General features: G+C 39.3%; 1 protein-coding gene across 4 annotated transcripts in view; it reads left to right on the top strand.

Annotated features, from left to right (window-relative positions):
• Positions 1–19089, top strand: part of PRKCD (protein kinase C delta) — a 65942-nt gene that overhangs the window by 27873 nt on the left and 18980 nt on the right. For 2 of the 4 annotated variants that reach the window (XM_068694821.1, XM_068694819.1), the window contains exons 2-4: positions 10046–10182; positions 13693–13892; positions 15073–15133. In XM_068694821.1, the coding sequence (XP_068550922.1) occupies positions 10071–10182; positions 13693–13892; positions 15073–15133 (373 nt within the window). In that variant the 5' untranslated portion in view covers positions 10046–10070. Of the gene's footprint in view, positions 1–837; positions 1020–10045; positions 10183–13692; positions 13893–15072; positions 15134–15621; positions 15642–19089 lie in introns of those variants that run through there. The other 2 variants (XM_068694820.1, XM_068694822.1) reach the window with 2 other exon arrangements.

Below are 19089 nucleotides of genomic sequence, written 5' to 3'. Positions count from 1 at the left end.
TCTTTTGTTTGTTTTGTTTCTGTTGAATACACAATTTCTCTTTTTCCATTTTTCACTTCTTTATTTTTCATATAGAGGTAATAACCTGGTACATTTGAAATAAGACAAAATTCCAATTTCCTTTTTTTCTTAAGCAGGAATCAGCATACTCTCTTTATGATATTTTGCAGTTTTTGTCAAGGGAAGAGATGGGAGATGTATTTTGGGTTGTAAAAGCTTAGCTGAAGTGTTGTCATGTTTTCCATTTGATTTGAAAATGTTGTTGGCACTTTGTATTATTTGGTCTGGGAAATATAGCTTAAATTCCTGGCAATTTATAAGCGTGAAGAAAATAAGTTTTGTGTGCATAGCTATATACCAGAAAGAAAACCTAGAATGTTACACTGAATCCTGGATGAAAATACTGAGTGGGAGTGAGGATGGTGCACAGCTCCTCCCTTAGAGGTTTCTGAGGGACCAGACTAACTAATTGATGCTCGCTGCATATTTAGTACTTTGCATAACCTGCTGGCAAGAACGGTCTTAAAGGACCTGAAATGTAATATCTTCAGCCGTAATGCCTTCATTACTTGTTAGTGGTATTTTTTTCTCTGTGAACACATAATTCCAAGGCTTTTCTCAGAAGTGGGACAGGAAGAAAATGAGCTCTTCAGAAATCACCGGAGTGAGCCTGCCTGAGGAAACTTAACCTTGTGCATGCAGAGCGTGAGCTGATAGCTGTCTGCGTGATGGTTATGCCCGAGAAGACAAAAAGCTCCAGTATCAAAAGCTGAATGCGGAAGAGGTGATTGCTTTATGGTTATAGTGATAGCTAAATAGATCCTGTACAAAATGCTGGATTCTCTTCAGCTACCTTCCTCCAGTTTGCTACGTCTGCAGGCTGCAGGAGTAGCTCAGCTTTCCCAGCGCTTGCTGGCTGTCTCGGAAAAGTCTGAGGAAAAGTCCGAGGAAAAGTCCAAGCCTTCTTGCAGAATTGCACGCTGCCTTTGGAGAACTCGTATTCACGTGATAAACTTGAGGTACAGTTTTGCAATTTACTTGTGCTGACTAAATGCAGGCAAAGTCCTTGAACAGAGTTGAGGAAGTGGGAGCCGAGGGCTGGTCGGGGACATGCAGGAGGCATCCAGGAGTCTGCTTGCTGGCAGAGCCAGACCTGGCAGGGAGCTGGGGCTCCAGAGCCTACTAATGAAGGGAAGGAGAGGGGTAGCCTCATCCCTTTCACCTTAATAAGGTTTTGCTATCAAATGAAGGGAATTGTGTTACTTAATTGCCAAAAAGCTTCAACTTCAACTTACTTCCCTTGTCCAAAAAAGCTTCCTGATTAGTCTACTAAGTTATGCGTGTATAGAGGCAGCATTTGCCTCCTACCTAATACTTAGGACATGCTCCTATTTCAGAATGGGATTTGATATTAATGAATTGTAGAGCTTCAAAAACATCTGACTAGCCAGCCACGTTGTTGCAGTCACCACTTATCAACTGGTGTCAGCTTGCGCCATCAGAAGTAATGAACAAAGCCTTTGGTCTTCAGGCAGGGTTTCTGCTCTTGCATCTTTCTAAAGTCTGGTATTTGTGCTTTGAGTTAGTGAAGAGGATTCTTTGGCAACCTTGTTTCAGAACTGATTTTGGTAATTGTGAAAAATAGCATGCCTACAGCACGTTTACTGCGTAGTCCTGTGCCTTCAATGAGGAAGGAGAACTTGGGGGTTAAAAAAAAAAAATGTATTAAACTTACTATTTCTACTATTAAAGAAACAGCAGCTGACAGTACTTCCTCACCATCAAGTAGTAGTTGTGGATTATCAAAAAAGCCAACTTTGGTGCTCTGAATGTTCCCTTTCCTTTTCCAAAAAAGGGCATTCAGTGTAAAAATGCTTTTTTTTATCTTGCAGCATATGCTGTGTAACAGCCTGTCCTGCTGTCTGTTTCAGACTCCAAAATTACCTCAACTGGCTGATCTTTTGGTGTAGAACCCAGATTTGTCTTACTCAACACACTTGGGAAAAAAAAAAAAAAACAAAAAAACACTTTAAAACAGTCAACTGTTGTTATTGGGCTAATCTTATGTTCTCATATGCTCAAATAAATTGGGCTGCTTGTCTTCCAAAAAAAATATAATAAAATCAGGTCTGCACTAGATCTTCCTTGCTTACTAACTGCATTCCCCTCAAGCTTTTCAGGAGTTTGCACTTCCAAGATTTAGAGTTGGCGTGTTCAGTAAAAGGTTTCTAATGCTCATATTGTGAAAAGCGTGTCATAATAAAGATAGGGAAAGCACCAGTAATTTTGGGGGGGGGCCTTTGGGGATTAGTGGAAGTAGATTTTTTGGAGGAAGACTTATAAAGTAGCCATAAATTCAGGCAGTTTGGGGACTGTTGGACGTGCCAAAGAGGCACGGAAACTCTGAATTATCTGTGCTTCTGGCCGAGCAGGAGAGACCCCAGGAAGCATCTCTTGCTACGTGACTTATCTAGATGGATTTTCCCCATGCTGTTGCTACACAAATAATGAAACATTTTACTATGTCATGCTTCTAGTCCTGTCCTAACCAGCAAAAGCAGAAGTATTTGAAAGAAAATAATGGGGTGAGGAGGGAAGAAGGAAGTTGTAGCTACATTTTTTTTCAAGCTACATGTATAGGATATTGTGAACCAATCTGCATGCACTACTTGAAAAACCAAACAGACTCCAACATTTATATAACTTTCACTCGAATTCAGTGTACAGGATTATCATTTTGAAATTATGAACCAGAATATATATATATATATATATATATATATATATATATATTCATCAGTAAATTTAACAGCAAGTAAATGGAATTGTGTTAAATTTCTCATTAATCTGTTTCTCACTTTTCATAGTCCTCTGGTGTAATTATTTCAAAGTGTTTTATGAAGATACATTGTTTTGGAAATATTGCTGCAGAAGTTGTAGGTGGTTGGGCCACTTTAAAGATATTCTTTTCATGCTTGACTTCCCAAAGGTAACTGCATTTCGTTAAATATTTCCTAACCCATTAGGTGTATTGCTCTTCCTAATCAATTAATTTTGCTTTCATCAGTATAGTCCACCGGTTCGAATCTTAAGGTCTAGTTTTATTTTGTTTGTAAAATCTTCTCCATATGATAGTTCATCAAAATAGTTGCTGTGAAGCTTCATGCATGTAATTACTACTCTTGGATTCCATAGACAAATGAAGCTGTTAAATTAATAACTGAAGTAAATAAAACTTTCCATAAGAGATAATTGTAACCTGAGTGGCTAAACCTGAATAGCAAGTGGCTAAATCCAAATAACAGTGAGGGTGATGCTGGTGCAGGGGCTGTAGCTTTGGTTGCTTTTCCCTTTCCTGCAGGGATGCACATGCAGCATGTGAGGTCAGCCCTGTGTGTTGGAGACTGCTCTTCAAACCCTCCGTGGATTTTAAATTTTGAAAGCAGTACCTGCAGATAATGTTTTTTGCAGCCCTTGACACCTGTGAGCGCTCAGTTTCATGACATATAGTGACGCAGCATTTGCTGTGAGTACCTTTCTCCGCCTTTAGCTGAATGGCAGCAGTGCAACAGTCTGCAGTCCTTAGGGAAGTCCCGCTGATAGAGTGCTGCAGTGTATCTTCTTGACAAGGCTGCTAACAGCAAATATAATAAATCTTTTTTAATCTGACTTCCTTTTTAGACTGACTTTTCCCTGCTGAACACCAAATAGAAGCCAGGGCTTGCAACAGAACCTCCTAAAATTCTCTGTAGAATAGTTGCAAGTCTGCAACTCAACCAGCGATTACCATCATTGTTACTTTGGTCCAGTGATACATCCTACAGTACTATTACTGTTTCTCCTCTCTTGCAGATGGGATTTTGATCAGCTCAATGAATACCTGTGAAGGGAGAGGTGTTCAAGCACCATAGCCAACCTGCTTCCTATGAGTTATTCTTTAATATAAGCAAAAAGCAGCATAAGAGGGAATGATAAAAACGTAAACATGCACGTTATTGCTATGCACAGATGAAGGATGCTAATCACATGTCCAGCATCTCTACTTGCAGCCTTTCCTGTGTTATCATCCTGACAGTAGCACAAGCACCTTTGTAGGAAGTACACAAAGAGGAGGCAGGTTTTTTGCCACGATTTTGAAAGTGCTGTGGGGGCAAGGAAAGTTGGGCAATAGTTCGTTGCTGTCTTTCTGGAACCTTTTGTCCATTGCCAGAATGGAGGATAAGAAACTCCTATGGTGAAAAAAAAGAAAAGAGGAGAAAAAAAAAAAAAAAGGAAAACAAAAGCTTGCTAATTGGAAATAATTCGTATTTTTGCATCTTAAAAAGGAAAAAAAGAATTGGTGCATATTTTCAGGGATGACCACCCATCAGTCACTGATGCTGTCTGCTGGTGTTGGTGTTCTCCAAAACATTTCTATGTCCTCAGAAGTGGTCACAGCGAGGAACTGAGCAGAAAGCAGTCATTTTTTTGCCATCCAGAGCATTTTTGTGAGACAGCAGGGAAAAGACATGACTCTGCTGCTTTACATCCATTTGCAAAAAGTCAGAACTTGGTTGCTTTTCAGACTACTACAAGGAAATCAGTCTTGAATCATAGAGGTGTTTTATCCTTTGCTTTTCTCTTGGATGTATAGACCTGTGTTGGTGATGGAGCAACCTGCTCTCTCTTTGGGCCTTTCAGTTTTCAGTCCCTTCGATGTTCTGTTCTTGGCCTCTGTCAGTGTTTCCTCCTCCGCTGCTTTGATGTTACTTCCTGCTCCATGCAGAAGTCACAACTGCCTCTTTGTTTCTGGATTGTGTTAGAGGTGACTTGTCCTCACTATTTACAACAAGGAAGAGTTGTAGCAACAAAGGAACTCTGACAAGTAACGCCTTCAGCTGCAGCCTGAGTCCCCAGTTGCTGTTGTGCACTGTTGGAAGGAGAGAAACTGCAGAATTTACCCTTCATCCCTTGTGTCTCTGTGGAGAAGATTGTTACTATAATATGAAATTTGTGCTAGCAGAGGTTCTGAAAATTCTCCTTGGAGTTTTTTGAGATTGAATTTATCCAGAAGATTTCACAGATTTCACAGAATTTTTCTAGGTTGGAAGAGACCTCAAGATCATCGAGTCCAACCTCTAACCTAACACTAACAGTCCCCACTAAACCATATCCCTAAGCTCCACATCTAAACGTCTTTTGAAGACTTCCAGGGATGGTGACTCCACCACCTCCCTGAGCAGCCTGTTCCAGTGCCTAACAACCCTTTCAGTAAAGAAGTTCTTCCTAACATCTAACCTAAAACTCCCCTGGCGCAACTTTAGCCCATTCCCCCTCGTCCTGTCACCAGGCACGTGGGAGAACAGGCCAACCCCCACCTCTCTACAGCCTCCTTTAAGGTATCTGTAGAGAGCGATAAGGTCGCCCCTGAGCCTCCTCTTCTCCAGGCTGAACAAGCCCAGCTCCCTCAGCCGCTCCTCGTAGGACTTGTTCTCCAGGCCCCTCACCAGCTTCGTCGCCCTTCTTTGGACCCGCTCAAGCACCTCGATGTCCTTCTTGTAGTGAGGGGCCCAAAACTGAACACAGTACTCGAGGTGCGGCCTCACCAGAGCCGAGTACAGGGGGACGATCACCTCCCTAGCCCTGCTGGTTACGCTGTTTCTGATACAAGCCAGGATGCTGTTGGCCTTCTTGGCCACCTGAGCACACTGCTGGCTCATATTCAGCCAACTATCAACCATCACTCCCAGGTCCTTCTCTGCCAGGCAGCTCTCCAACCACTCATCTCCCAGCCTGTAGCTCTGCTTGGGGTTATTGCGCCCCAAGTGCAGGACCTGGCACTTGGCCTTGTTAAACTTCATGCAGTTGACCTCAGCCCATCGGTGCAGCCTATCCAGATTTCCTTAAAACTAAGCTTTACAATCAATTCTATGTGAAAACCAACAGCTTGTTTGCCCAGTATATGTTGGCATTAAGAGGAAGGTGTTCCATTTTTTCAGTATCTCTCCACGTTTAGTATAGTCAATGGTAACATGATTGATTTTCTTTTGATATTAAGAACAGTCAAAAGCCTCCAATTCAAAGGCTTCATGGAAGTTACTGTGGATTTTACAGAATCTACTCCAGATGGTGTTGAGCACAGCTTTAGCTTGCAGCAGGGTGTGTCGGGGATCCTTGAGCGAAGGAATATTGTGCTGGACAGCATCAGAGAGCACACTGAGTCAGGGTGGCCATCTCAGTGTACTGCATACAAAACAATGCTGCTAAAGCATTTTTTCCCCTATTTTTTTTTTTTCTTCTCAGCTTCTAGATAACAGCAACTGTTTGATATACTGAACCTGCAGTTTGGAGTTGCAGTACTTTTGGAGTTTGCGTCTCATTTTTTCCACTATTTAGTTTAAATAATATCACACCCTGTAGGGAAAGCAGTTTGGCTTTAATACTTCTAGCAGCAATACTTGTCATATGAATAGACTGTAAAATCTCCATGTCCTAACTGGTGTTTTATAGCAGTTCAGTTCTTGACAGATACAGCTCTTAAAACTAGAGTCAACACTTTTTCTGTCGCTTCGGAAATAGTCAAGGAGACCTGAGAGGTGCCTGTGTCTAAGATGCAGTGAACAAAATGCACGTATTGCTCTGGATGTTTTTGCTTTTCAAATGTGACAAAAGTTTGGATGAGCACATTCTGCAGGGATTTTGAGAAACTTTGTTGAATTAAAGTGAATCTCTGTGTCTGGAGCTTTGCTGCCAAAAACAGTTTTAGTGAGGTATGTTTTTGTTTTTTCATAGCAGTACAGCCAGTACATGTCAACTGCAGTATCTTAGCATAGACAGGGATTGGAAAACATAACTGAGGAGCAAATCCAAGCCCTCCTTTCTCACTTAACCTCCCTGCATCACAGTATAGTCTACCACATATAATGAGATTTTACATGAGACCACTGTACATCTCTACTTTTCTGAAAAAAGCAGAATGTATAAGGACAGAGAAACTTGGCAGGAACAGGTAGTTTGTTACGTGAAACTAAGTTGTTGAGATTTTTCTGTTAAATGGGAAGGTAATTTCTACTTTTCTTCAATGCAACTTTGAATTGAGCTCAACTTGAACATCATCAGAAATTCCTGGGGTTTGGTGTTTTGTCTTAACTCCTTTAATTGCTTGTGTTTAGTACTGCATTTCTGAGTGAGAATTTGAGATTGCACTGAAGCCAAGTACTGTGAAGCTAAAACAAATAACCATAGTCAAAACTAAAAAACAGCTTTTGAGAAGCAGAGTGGAAAATGTGGCCTTCAAAGTAGATTTTGTATTAGGCCACCAGAAATGAGGAAGATTATGTGATTATATGAAGTCCATGTGTTTTTTTCTACCCCTTTCTATTGTATCTGTGTATTGGCTGTTGAAGTAAATGTCAAGTGACAAGCCTTGTGTTCCGTTTCAGGACTGATGTTAGTTTGATTCAATTTGAGTGAAATCAGTGCAATTGTTAGTTTAGCTTTGTCGTTGCCTTCCAATTTTTTGTTAGTATCATTCCAGACTTACTGGAAATTGTGGTTTCTAGCTGGGCTTTTCCTTCCAACCTGAATTATCCTGCAGTCTGTGATTCTATCAAATCAAATTTCCTGTGGGAGCTGCGCGCTGACCTACCCAGCTTGTTTCTACCTATGGCCTAACTGGGTCTTAAAGCTGTTTCCCCAGAGGTAAAAGATTATGAAATCTGGTTTCTTTTGCATCTACATTGAGTAGTAACTTTTTGTTATCCAGTATTGGTGAGCCACATAGCTGGTGACTTGAGGGTATCTCTGAGTGTAACGAGCATGAGGTCTCTCAAGCAGTTAAAATATGTTCCTCATTAAAGCTCTTGATGAGCATTGTTGCATTTGTCAAAGGGAGGTATCTGATGGTATTTGTTAATTTTTACAAAAGCTATTTTCTCTCTTTGTGGGGTCATCCCAATCTCATCAACTGGTGTTCTAAGCTATCTTAACCAGTGGATTAGTGTGGAAGGGTTGTTGTTTTACTCAAAGTATGGATATCAGACTCAGGGAATGTGAATTATAGTGGTGGCTTTTAGTTGCTCAGTGGGAAAAGCAGCAGTGCCAAGTAATCCTAAACCTGCTTTCTAACTTTGTCGTACTCTACAGAAGAGAAGATGGGGAACCAGTCAGTTAATAAGAAACAGCTCAATAAATGTTAGAAAGTAGTAAGATTTTATTGAGAATGGTTTCCACAAAGGGAGACTGCGTGATGTGCAGATAATGGTGGTAGGAGCTATATTCTGTTTTGCTCCAAAAACTGATTTCACGGTCTTAACTAAATGACTGTTCTGGGCCTTAAAAGATATGAGAAGGATGTTAATTGCTTCTCAGGTTGTTTTATATATAAATTTAAAAAATAAAAAATGCAAGCATATGCAGTATGGCTTGAAGTGCTCTTCCTAGTGCTGGTTAACAATCTACAGATAAAAGGCCAGCTCAGCCCTGTTTTTTTCTTTCTTTTTTCCTGTAATCTCTTCCTATTACCTTGTTAACTCTTTTCTCCTAATCCCACATGTTCATTCTCTGATTGTGTTTAACATTCCTTGCTAGCAAATGACTGTTTTCTCTTACCTTCTGAATACCTTATTTTTGCTCCTCAGAACAAGTATTGACATCTGAGCTACAGGGCCTAGCTGCATTGCTGAACATGCTGCAAGCTGTGAACTGAAATCTGCTCTGAGTTCAGGAGCTCTTGAGAACAAGGAAAGAGTGAAACACCAGTTGCTGACTTAGAAATTGTAGGATTCTTGCGTCTTAGGTTAAACCAAGTCACACAGTACTGCTGTAGTTTTTTCTACTCCTTTTGTCTGGCATGTGTTCCCGCCTTCAAAAAAAGACTGTTCTTGAAGTTTGGTGTCTCTGCATCAGTAGCCCTGTGATGCATCCTAGGAGTAGTACAGCACCTAAAGCAAAGCAAGGCATGGAGTTGTGTGTTGTTGTTATGTGTGTTTTGGTTTGGTGGTATTCTCTGGAAGGTACATCACTTTCCACATTAAGTAAGTGGAAAAAAAGCAGCTTGAACTCATGATGTACGAACCAATTACTCAGCCTGTTAACGTTGACCAAGCAATTACATGCAGTGCAATTACTTGATCGTGCTTAAGAACATGTTACCCTTACTGTACAGCTCGTAGTGCTTTTTGCTGCAGTGCCCAGAAGTTATGTGTACAGTTCAATAATTTCTTGGATAATCTTTATAAGTAAAATTAACAAGGACATTTCTTTTGTGAGTTGATTGGCGATTGAAGCATCTAGGTATTCTGAAGCTTTTTAAGGTTGTGTAGGAACTGAAAAATAAAACCTTATACACCCAAAAGAAAAAAAAAGTGTGTGTGTGTATATATATATATATATATAAACAGCTTTAGGAGATAAATTTTGCTTGTATTTATGGCACCTTGCATTATGAGAGATATGGGGAAAGGGATGTGTGGAACAGACAAAACCATTCTTCCTCACTTTTTATTTCCCAACCCAGCCCTAGCTCCAGTCATGATGGTTTTTGTTGTTGTGTTTTTTTTAACACTTACACAGTGTAGCTTTAAGTTCCGACATACTGAATAATACTTAAATATATGCATTCTATGATACAAGTGGCTCAAAAACATCCATAATTAAAAATCAAAGGATCATCAATGTGTTAAGAAATGCATGCAGTTTGTCCACTTGAGTTCTAATCTGTCTCTTAGTTTGTGAACTACTCCTTTGATAAGAGTGTCCATCTAATTGTGTCTGTTAATGAGTAGGGTCTCAGCCAATTAAAAACTGAGGAAGGTCTAAGTCGAAGGTATAAATACTACTTGTTTTTAACAGGATACAGTTAAAAGTGGGTCTTTAAGTTCAGTCTGTGATTAAACGTGATGTTTTTTGTTTCAATACATGCCAGTTTTAGGCTTATGATCTCAAAAGCAAATTTAAGACATGCAGACATCAGTGGATGGGTCGTGTTGGTTATGATGGCTGAGAACTGTGTATTGCTTTCTCCTGTGTCTCACACCAAGTCTTTTATTCTATTCTTTCCACATAGGTGTGCATCAGCATTGCTGTGAACAATGGCCCCCTTCTTAAGGATATCTTTCAACTCATTTGAGCTGGGACCTGTGCAGAATCAAGGGGACCTACAGCCTTTCTGTGCTATCAAGATGAAGGAGGCATTGACTACAGGTGAGGTTACAAATGGTGATGCCTTTCTGAGTATGAATAAACTATTGAGAAATACTGCAATCCCTCTTAGGCTGTGAGTAGTAACGAGTGCTACTGTTCCTGTCACACCAAGCACTTCAATACGGGCTTTTCTGTCAGAATGCAAGAAATAACGACTGTTGTTTCTACCCCCCATCATAAAACGAGGCTTCTGAATTAGAACAATCTTGTCCTGCAGCAAGAATGCTCAGCACTTCATAGGATGAAGTCCAAGCTTTCTTGTCTCCTGCTTCACCACCAACACATAACTATTCACAAAACACGTGGTGAAGCAGCTGAAACTGTTGAAATGTCGCTTTTGCACAAGTTAAGGTGCGTCGTGAGTTTTGTATGATGTAGGTTTGTGAATGTTAAATACAGCGTTGTTCTCTCCAGTTCTGCAAGAAGCAGACTGCACTCACAAGTGCTCTGAAAGGGAGATAGTGGTGTAGTGGAGTGCCATGAAGAGGGATCTGAGCTGCAACAGGTTGAAGAATACCCTCTTCAAGCACAGAGCAGTACGCTGTTTGTATTAGAGGATGGGTTTATTAATGAGAAACATAATTTGTTGCAATAGTAACTGAGGTGTTTTAGCAGAATTATTTGCTTGGAATGACTTGCACCCAAGGTCTTGTTAGCATCTCTGTATTCATCAGGCCCTAAGTTTTCGAAGACCACTTCTTCACAGAATCTGGTCAAAAGCTTTGTAATAGTTTCAGACATTTACCTAAAATATGTCACTGTAGCCAAACAGGATGAGAGAAAAGCCTAGGAATTGCTGCACAGGATCAGACAGGGCCTTTTAAATCCTGCCTTATGTCTTTAGGGCTTCACAAAATGCCAAAGAATGCACAAAAGGGGTGAATTTTCTTCTTCCTCACAACATGATTGAGCTATCTCCTTTTTGTTTAGATAAGGGCTCCAAAGCAGCTGTTTCTTTGTGTGTTGAGAGACCTTCTAAAGAAATGGTGCTCAAAGCGTTGTTCCTGTTGGCATATGTGGAGAGGTGGAAGTGGTCTAAATAAATCCGCTTTAAAATTTTGCAGCTTATGTCTCCTGACAAGTGTAATCATCCCACCATTTCTCTTCTCTGCTTGCGTGTATCACTGAAGCACTGAAAAGTGGGGGAGAAGGGTGCGATGAGCCTGAGCGGTGACTGACTGGGGAAGGGAGACGCTCAGGAAAAGAAATGGTTGCACCCATTATCAGTTTGACAAGATCTGGAATAGCTTCAGTTGGATTTGCATGCTGAAGCATGATTGAGGAAAAGCTTATCGTATGAGAAGAAAATAATTTGCCTAATGATTAGGCACGAAGCCAATTTGCAAACATGTAAAGCATTTTGAAGCCACTAGTGTTAACAGAGAAATAAAGGATGCCTGGATTCAGGAGGGGTAGGAAAAGTGTTTTTAAAGGCTGTTCTTTTCTGAGACTGAAGTGTTCATTTTCAGTCAGATGTTGTGATTCATGACAAGTCTTGATTAGTATGATTTTAATTACAAAAGCAGCATGGTCAGGCTGGAAATTGTTGCCAGTAATTCAGGCAACTTCTTTTAGTTCTATGTGAGGTAAGAGCATGGATAGTAACTGCTCAAAACAGATCTTAATTGGGATATGAGAATAGGGAGACTTCTGTGAATGGTCTGAAATAGTTCTCCCATCTAAAAATCCAACAAAAAGTATCAGCGACATGTCTGTAAACTGCTGCTGCTTCTCCTAACTGTGAATTACTGTCAAAGGTTCTGCAAATAGCTGCAATTTTTCATGTTCCCAAAGATGATGGCTGAAGTGTGCCTTTATGATGAGAGGGTATAGCTTTAGCAATCCAAAAAATTGGCTCATGTAAAACCCCTGTTGTGCAGTCAGCCCACCCTTAATTTCCCCTTGCCTTTATTGGCTATTTTAATAATCTCTAAATGATGTTCTCTTTGAATTTTCTCTATATATTTTCACCATAATATTTACAAATTATTCCATAGCTATGAATACCAAACCTACTTCCAGAGCCTTGTACTTGGATCACTAAGAATTTTTTTTTCTGTCTGCGAAGTTCCCCAGTTTCAAGATAAAAACTTTTGACTGAGTAGAGGAGGAATGGTCAAGTTTTCTGTGAAATGGTGGAGGTCCTCAGGTGGCTGTTTCTGAGCATTTTAGAATGCCTTTTGGCAAGCAGAGTTGGGTGTGCTTGTGAAAGTTGTAATTTGTAATGCTGTTGTTGGCAGGCATTCCCTAATAAAGAAGTAAAAGGGTGCTACTTGTTCCTCTCATTTGGATAGCTCAGCGCAATCGAGCAAAGGGTATTGAGCAAATGATTACTGAATGAATGCAGACTTTGCCTTGAGTTTCCAGGAAGTTGTGGTGGTTTTTCTTTTTTTTTTTTTTTATCCTTTTTTAATAAGATGCTTCTAATTCTTCCCTCATTGAAGTGAATGAAAATTTGATTGCATTTTAGGAGGCATCTCACACTGCAGCTTGTTGAAGAAGGGTCGAACTATTTAATCTGCTGTGTTACTGCCTTGATATCATAAGAACAGGTTACACACTTATCAAGAAAAAAATGGATCATTCAGAGCTGGAGAGGAATTTAGAAAGCACTTTCATTGCAGCAAATAATCTTGATAAGTAGCAGAAATTGTACAGAATGTACAAAATGATATTCAGTTACCTGCGTACAAATGGGGAGTAATAGGCTCGGGAGCGAATCAGAGCAACGTTGAGGAGGTGGCACCATGTACCAGAGTATATCTATCTATAACAAGCTTGTTATAGATAGGGACAGAAAACAGCTGATTGGTACACTAAGGTAAAGACAGGAAGAAATTACATTAACTGGTAGCAAGAGAGATAGAAATTGTATATTAGAAAAATCATAATCTAATAAGAACAGTGTGGCATTATAAGACTTGAAGGAAAGAGTCTGTAGATATGTTCTTATGGGAAACTAGGTAAATGTTAGGTGGAAAAAAAATAATTGTTTTGAGGTTCTTTCAGTCTTTTCCTTATCCTTTAAGTATGCAGGGTCTGCATGTGCTAGAGAAGACTGATAAAGCTTTGTAATACCATTTAAAAAGTGGCAAACGTGGCAGAGAGAGTACAACGTCAATCAAGTGACTTGCTTATGCATAGAAGTGAAGTGTTGGGATAACTTGGATGTGGATTAATGAAATGTGAAGCTTTTCATCTCTCAGCCACTAGTATCAATTTAAACTTAAGTCAACGTAAGATCTGTCTTAATTTACCTTCTAGTGGTAGGTATTCAGTATGATCAGATGGCATGTGATGGAGATTGATGCCAAAAAGCAGACATGCAAATATTCCCTGTCAAGATGCAAATAACTAAACCCGCTTCTGAATTCCATAATGGGATTTGTTCCTCCTGGTCTCTCGGGCTGCACATTAACACCTTCACTGCCTTTGCATGCACTGTCCGTCAGGGTGAACTTTGCCTTTTGATTTTTTACCATTTTCTCTTATTTTGTGTGTGGCTTTCAGAGAGAGGAAAAACTTTGGTTCAGAAGAAACCCACTATGTATCCAGAATGGAAATCAACTTTTGATGCCCACATTTATGAAGGACGCGTGATTCAGATTGTTCTCATGAAAGCAGCAGAAGAGCCATTATCTGAAGTGACTGTAGGTGTGTCAGTCCTGGCGGAGCGGTGCAAGAAAGGCAACGGCAAAGCAGAGTTCTGGGTAAGGGAAAAGCTTAATTTCTTAAACCTGCTGACCTGGTTATGCTTCTTTCAAACTGAATACAGCCCTTATGCCTATGGGTGTTCAATCTCTTCAGCATGTGTGGCAGGAGTTTGTAAGACAATTAATTTAGCAATGTACAATCAAAGCTCAAGAAACTGACAATAAAATCAATGGGTTTGGTATTTGAAATACTGATGTAAGTCACACTGAGAGCCTATTTCGAAAAGCTTAACAGTCATTACAGCAATTAGCAAATGTTTAAATTGGATCTGATCATGGTGATTCATCCAGAGGTGAAGAAAAGTGAAGCTGGTTCCAAGGCATTTCAGTGTAGAATTCCTATTTTACAAAATTATTTTTGCAGAAAATTTTACTTGGGTTAATGCTGCTGCAATTGGCATTTTTTAATTCCCACTCTGCTTGTATCTTATCTGCCCACTAGGGCAGTGAGATTTATGGAGATATATCTATTGTAATTTTTCTTGTTTTTTTCCGAGTTGCATTCACCAATTTGTTATTAACCCAGTGGTACTTTGCTCTTTGCTAAAGTGAAGACTGAATTAGACTCTTTCATGCTTAATAGCTTCCTACCTTGTAGGAAGGCAGCGGGTTAAGCATTAGTGGTTGCTCTCTGAGCCCAGGAACTGGCTTAAAAGGCATTTCTTTTTGCTGTAGGGAGCTTTGTAATGATGCTGGTCTGTAGGACGTTCCAGAGAAACCATGTGTAATAGTCTGGTGGGAAAACAAAATAAATTTTGATACTGCCGCTATTTTTCTGATGATAGGCAATGGTATTTGGTATTTCTATGGTTTGTGCTGTCAATAAACATACACGGCATTGTATAGACTTTAAAAACTAAGTTCCTGTGCAAATTGAATTTATGAAAAGTAAAAATAGATGCTGACAAACTTATTTGCAGAAAAGGGAAAGGAACATGCAAAAACAATGTGAACTTGGACTGCAATGAACTTTTGGGTAGACATCAAAGCAATGCAGCATACTAGCAAAAACAATAGAATAAAAGCACCTGGTTCAGCTGCAGCAGGGAGATATAGAAGAGGATTGTAATCCAATAGTTACTGAATATTACACTTTGATTCCCTAAAAAGAGCTGTATAAATTCCTGAGAGTTTCAGTCAGCCACATGCTTCACTGTTCGTATCTTTCTTTCCACAGCTTGATCTACAACCTCAGGGAAAGGTGCTGATGGCTGTGCAGTATTTTTTAGAAGATGCAGGTAATGTCAAATTTGTTTTCAGTTGCTTTTCTAAAACATGGAATGTCACTTACAAAAAAAACATCTGTGGTGCTGGGTACAATTTTCTAATTCTGTTAATTTGTTTTGTAGTGTATTTGTTTTGTGGAGTCAGGGGCTGCATTTTTTAATCTCTAAATGCCTTCATACTCTGTATTCCTGTTGCATTCATCCATTTTAGGGTCGTTAGTATGTCTGTCCTCATGTTTTGATGTAATAGATAAGTATAATAAGACCCTAAATAGGCATAAATAAGTTAATTTTCTTGTTCTGATTTATGTGGTAAACTTTTGTGGATCAGGGAAACAGGTCTGAGTTTCCTGAGATTCAGTTGTACTATTTGTTAAATGTGGAAACCAATTGTAGCAATGAGTGAATGGTTAAATGTTAAAATGCAAATCTAGTCAATGTTTTGCCATATCAGTTTAAAAAGCGAACAAGCTGTACGTGATAGAAAGTTACACATGCTGTTTGGAAAAGAAACTATGAGGTAAGAGGAGATGGTTAATTATGAGAGGGAAAGCTTTAGGTACACTAACAAAAACAAATATTTTAGCAGAGATTTGTGTAATTTTCCTAAAGGAAATGATGTAAACCTCACAACTTGCTTAACCAGTGGTTAAAACTTTCCTATGCTAGAAATGACAAAACCATTATTTCTTGGGAATTAAATTGGTCTGACGTTTTAGCTTATCAGTCTTACATGGTTTTATACTGTATTTGTAAACCGTAAGTAGAAAGAGTAAGCAGTATGTCTAAAAGCATTGTTTGTGGGTTTTGTTGGTGGTGTTTTTTTGTTTTGTTTTTATTTTTTTTTCCCATATCTATACAGTAGAACATAGTTCTACTCTCACAGAACAGCAAATTGTGGAGGTTTTTTGTACCATATGTGCAATCCGTGTAAAAGCTGCTGGAAAAGCTGCTAAAGATAGAATGTGATATGCAGTAAGTGACATTTCAGAGCTGACATTTTAGCTTTGCAATGGCAAAAAAAAAAAAAAAAAAAAAAGACAGCCAGCCTATCTATATTCTCATTACTTTGGTCTCCTTTTTGAAAAGCTAACTCTTTAAAGCTAAGTGTAGTGAATCTGAAGAGCCCGTAAGTAAAAGTAAGTCTCCTAAAGCTTAGAAGCTCTGTTTATGTATGCACCAGTAGTATTCTGGCTTGTATTCAAGCTGTTATGAACCGTGATGTTAGAAAACTTTCATCTTGGACTTCATCATGGATTTCCCATGCACGACACTATGCATGCACTGATACTATGAGGATTTCTCAGTTTAGTAAGACATACAGAAATCGACTTGTCCAGGAAGCTCAAAATGTTTCTCAACCGAAAGTGCACAAAAACAACTTCATTCTTTTTTTCAGTTGCTCATTTAATAAGTCTGAAGCTTATTTCCTTTTTCTCCATACAGATATAAAAAACAGTAGAGGCAGAATAAGTGAAAACCTTCTGTAATTTGCCATCAGATGCTAGGAAGAACAGCTAATTTGTGCTATAAGTACTAAAATAATTGTACTTAGTTATTTGTCAGAATAAATTTAAAATAGATACAATGCTCTTTAAAATGCTTGTCATTGCCTTTATTATTAGGGATCGCAGATGGCAGTGGATGAAGTGTAAATACTGAACAGATCTTTAAATCATCCAATCATACTTTAATTGGCAAGTCGAAATTCATGTGCTAATGTTCCTGTTCGATCTTCTACTTTGCAAGAACTTCCTATTTACCTTCCATTTTACAGGCAGTTACTGACCACTAACTTTTTCATAACCAAACCACTGAGGCAGTGGAGACTGCTTGTCAAGATGCAGCTATACAACTACATTTTGTGAAGGAAAGTCACTCGGTCTGACACTTGGAATGCTCGCATCAAACATCAGTACAGTGTAACACACTAACAGTCCTCAAAATCACAGACTTCCCTTGTGTCACTATATCCTTGCTAAATTGGAAAACATTGCAGTGATTTTGGTTCATCCTTGCACTGCTTTAAATGTTTTCTGTAGTTAGAGTAGCTGTTACCAGTACTAGAGCGGAGAAGTTTGTTAGTGCATTGCAAGGATGTTTGTGTTAACTTCCATTCTTCACATTGCTAAAACCTTTAGTTAATAGTTGAAAGCTCAGAGATTGTTCACATTCCTTCCTATGTACATACCATTTGGTTTTCTCTCTGACGTGCCTTTCCATGCAGAACTGGATGGTAGAGTGTCTAAAATGCTAAAAAAGGCTTGTTCTGAAAGTGGTATTTCAGTTGTTCCCTGGTGAAGGTATTGCTACCAGCAGTGCCTTTGAGTTACAGGTGGTAGCTTTCGTTTGAAAAACTCCAAGCACTTCACAGAAGCGACTAACTCTTTCTTTGGCTTGCTTTGCAGATGAAACCTTTTGATTTCCAACCCTTCCTTCTAAGCAGAACACATTCTGCCACTTTTAGAGAAAACTGCTTTTCTTTGCTTCGATACTAGGCAGCAGTGTTGAGAAGTAAGCATGTTTCTGCTCCCTTACCAGATTTACTGTTAGAGAATAATTTTCTTGGAATTAGCTGCTACTGAGGTCTGCTCCATGGTGGGCTACACTGAGCCATTTCATTTGTATGCTCCCTTTGCCTACTGGAGCCTGGTCGGCTACTTTAGAGGCACATATGAAAAGTTTTTCCAGTTTTTGATGCATTTTTCTTTCTAGACTCTGTAAATCAGGGACTGCTGAGCTCCCTGACTTAGAGCTATTGAAGAATTTATTTTGTCTCCTGTCCTGTGGTCTGAAAATAAGTGCTGGAAATCAAAGCTTGTCTTCTGATGTGTGAAATATGAGAACAGGATGTTGACCCCCCACTTTCATTTCAGAATACTGTTTTCTTTCTGCCCCTCGTTCTCTTGCTGTAGCATTGAAAATAGCTTCTAATTCTGTAAGGCAGCTTTAGCTTTAATAGGTGGAAGTTGCAGTGCGTTTAATGCTTTGCTTGATCGTTGTTTATTTAAATGTAGTTAATGACCTTACCGAGTAAGAAAACCCAGGATCACCGAGGTGGCTTACTGTACTACCGAGTGTCTCTCTCTGTGTTAGCAGCCTCAGAGGTTTTGGAAATATGCTTTTTTTTGTCTTGCTTTTGAATTCAGAATTACTGTTTTCCTGGCTTCAGCTTCCTGGAGAAAGGGTTAGTGAATTCTTTCCTTCAAATGCTATCAGGTGGATCAGATTTGCATGGGAACATTATATACCTGAAGGATCCAACTTCTGGGAGAGGAATATGAACTGGAGAGCTGCAAATATTTTGAATGTGTTTTTCTTTGTGTCTGTTGTGATGAGTGATAGGCAAGTGTGAGATCTGATAATTTTTCTGAGGTATCTGAAAAATAACGGTGTAAGTAACAGATTCTCTGAGAGCACGGTCTGCATACCGTATGGGTCTAGAATCAGATATAAAGCAGGTTTCTGTGTGGGTGAGGCATGTTAGGGAAGAGTTGTCACATCATCAATAAGACATTATGAGGGCTAAAAAGCCAGAAGTGATCCCTCATAGAAGTGGAGAAGTTGGTATGATTTGATCATTTAACTGAGATAACACTATTTCCAAAATGTGGTAGATGTGATGGTTATTCGGTGGCACCTTGCATCTGCTTAATCTGCATCTAGAAGTGTGAGTGCATAAATGTAATAAATTTTTCTTCTTTTCAAGGAAATCAAACATTCAAAGATAAAGTAATTTGATAAACGCAAAGTTGCTGTGTATTTGGTTGGGAAGGTAGCTAATGTGTTGTGTAGAGCCGAGGAAACGATATAGTGTCTGTGTTCATAAGAAATTTGACTTAGATGCAGTTTGTGGTTTTTTTTAAGGATGTTTTTTCTGTAACTTCATAATTTAAAAAGTGAAAAAAGAAAAGAGGTGTTTTCCAGTTTATTCCCTGGCTAAGCACCGGTCAAAGTGGTGTGGGCCC

Source organism: Anas acuta, chromosome 11 (genome assembly GCF_963932015.1).
Source record: "Anas acuta chromosome 11, bAnaAcu1.1, whole genome shotgun sequence".
Classification (NCBI taxonomy): Eukaryota; Metazoa; Chordata; class Aves; order Anseriformes; family Anatidae; genus Anas; species Anas acuta.
Note: the sequence above shows the minus strand (reverse complement) of the source record. Positions and strands in the feature narration are given on the sequence as shown.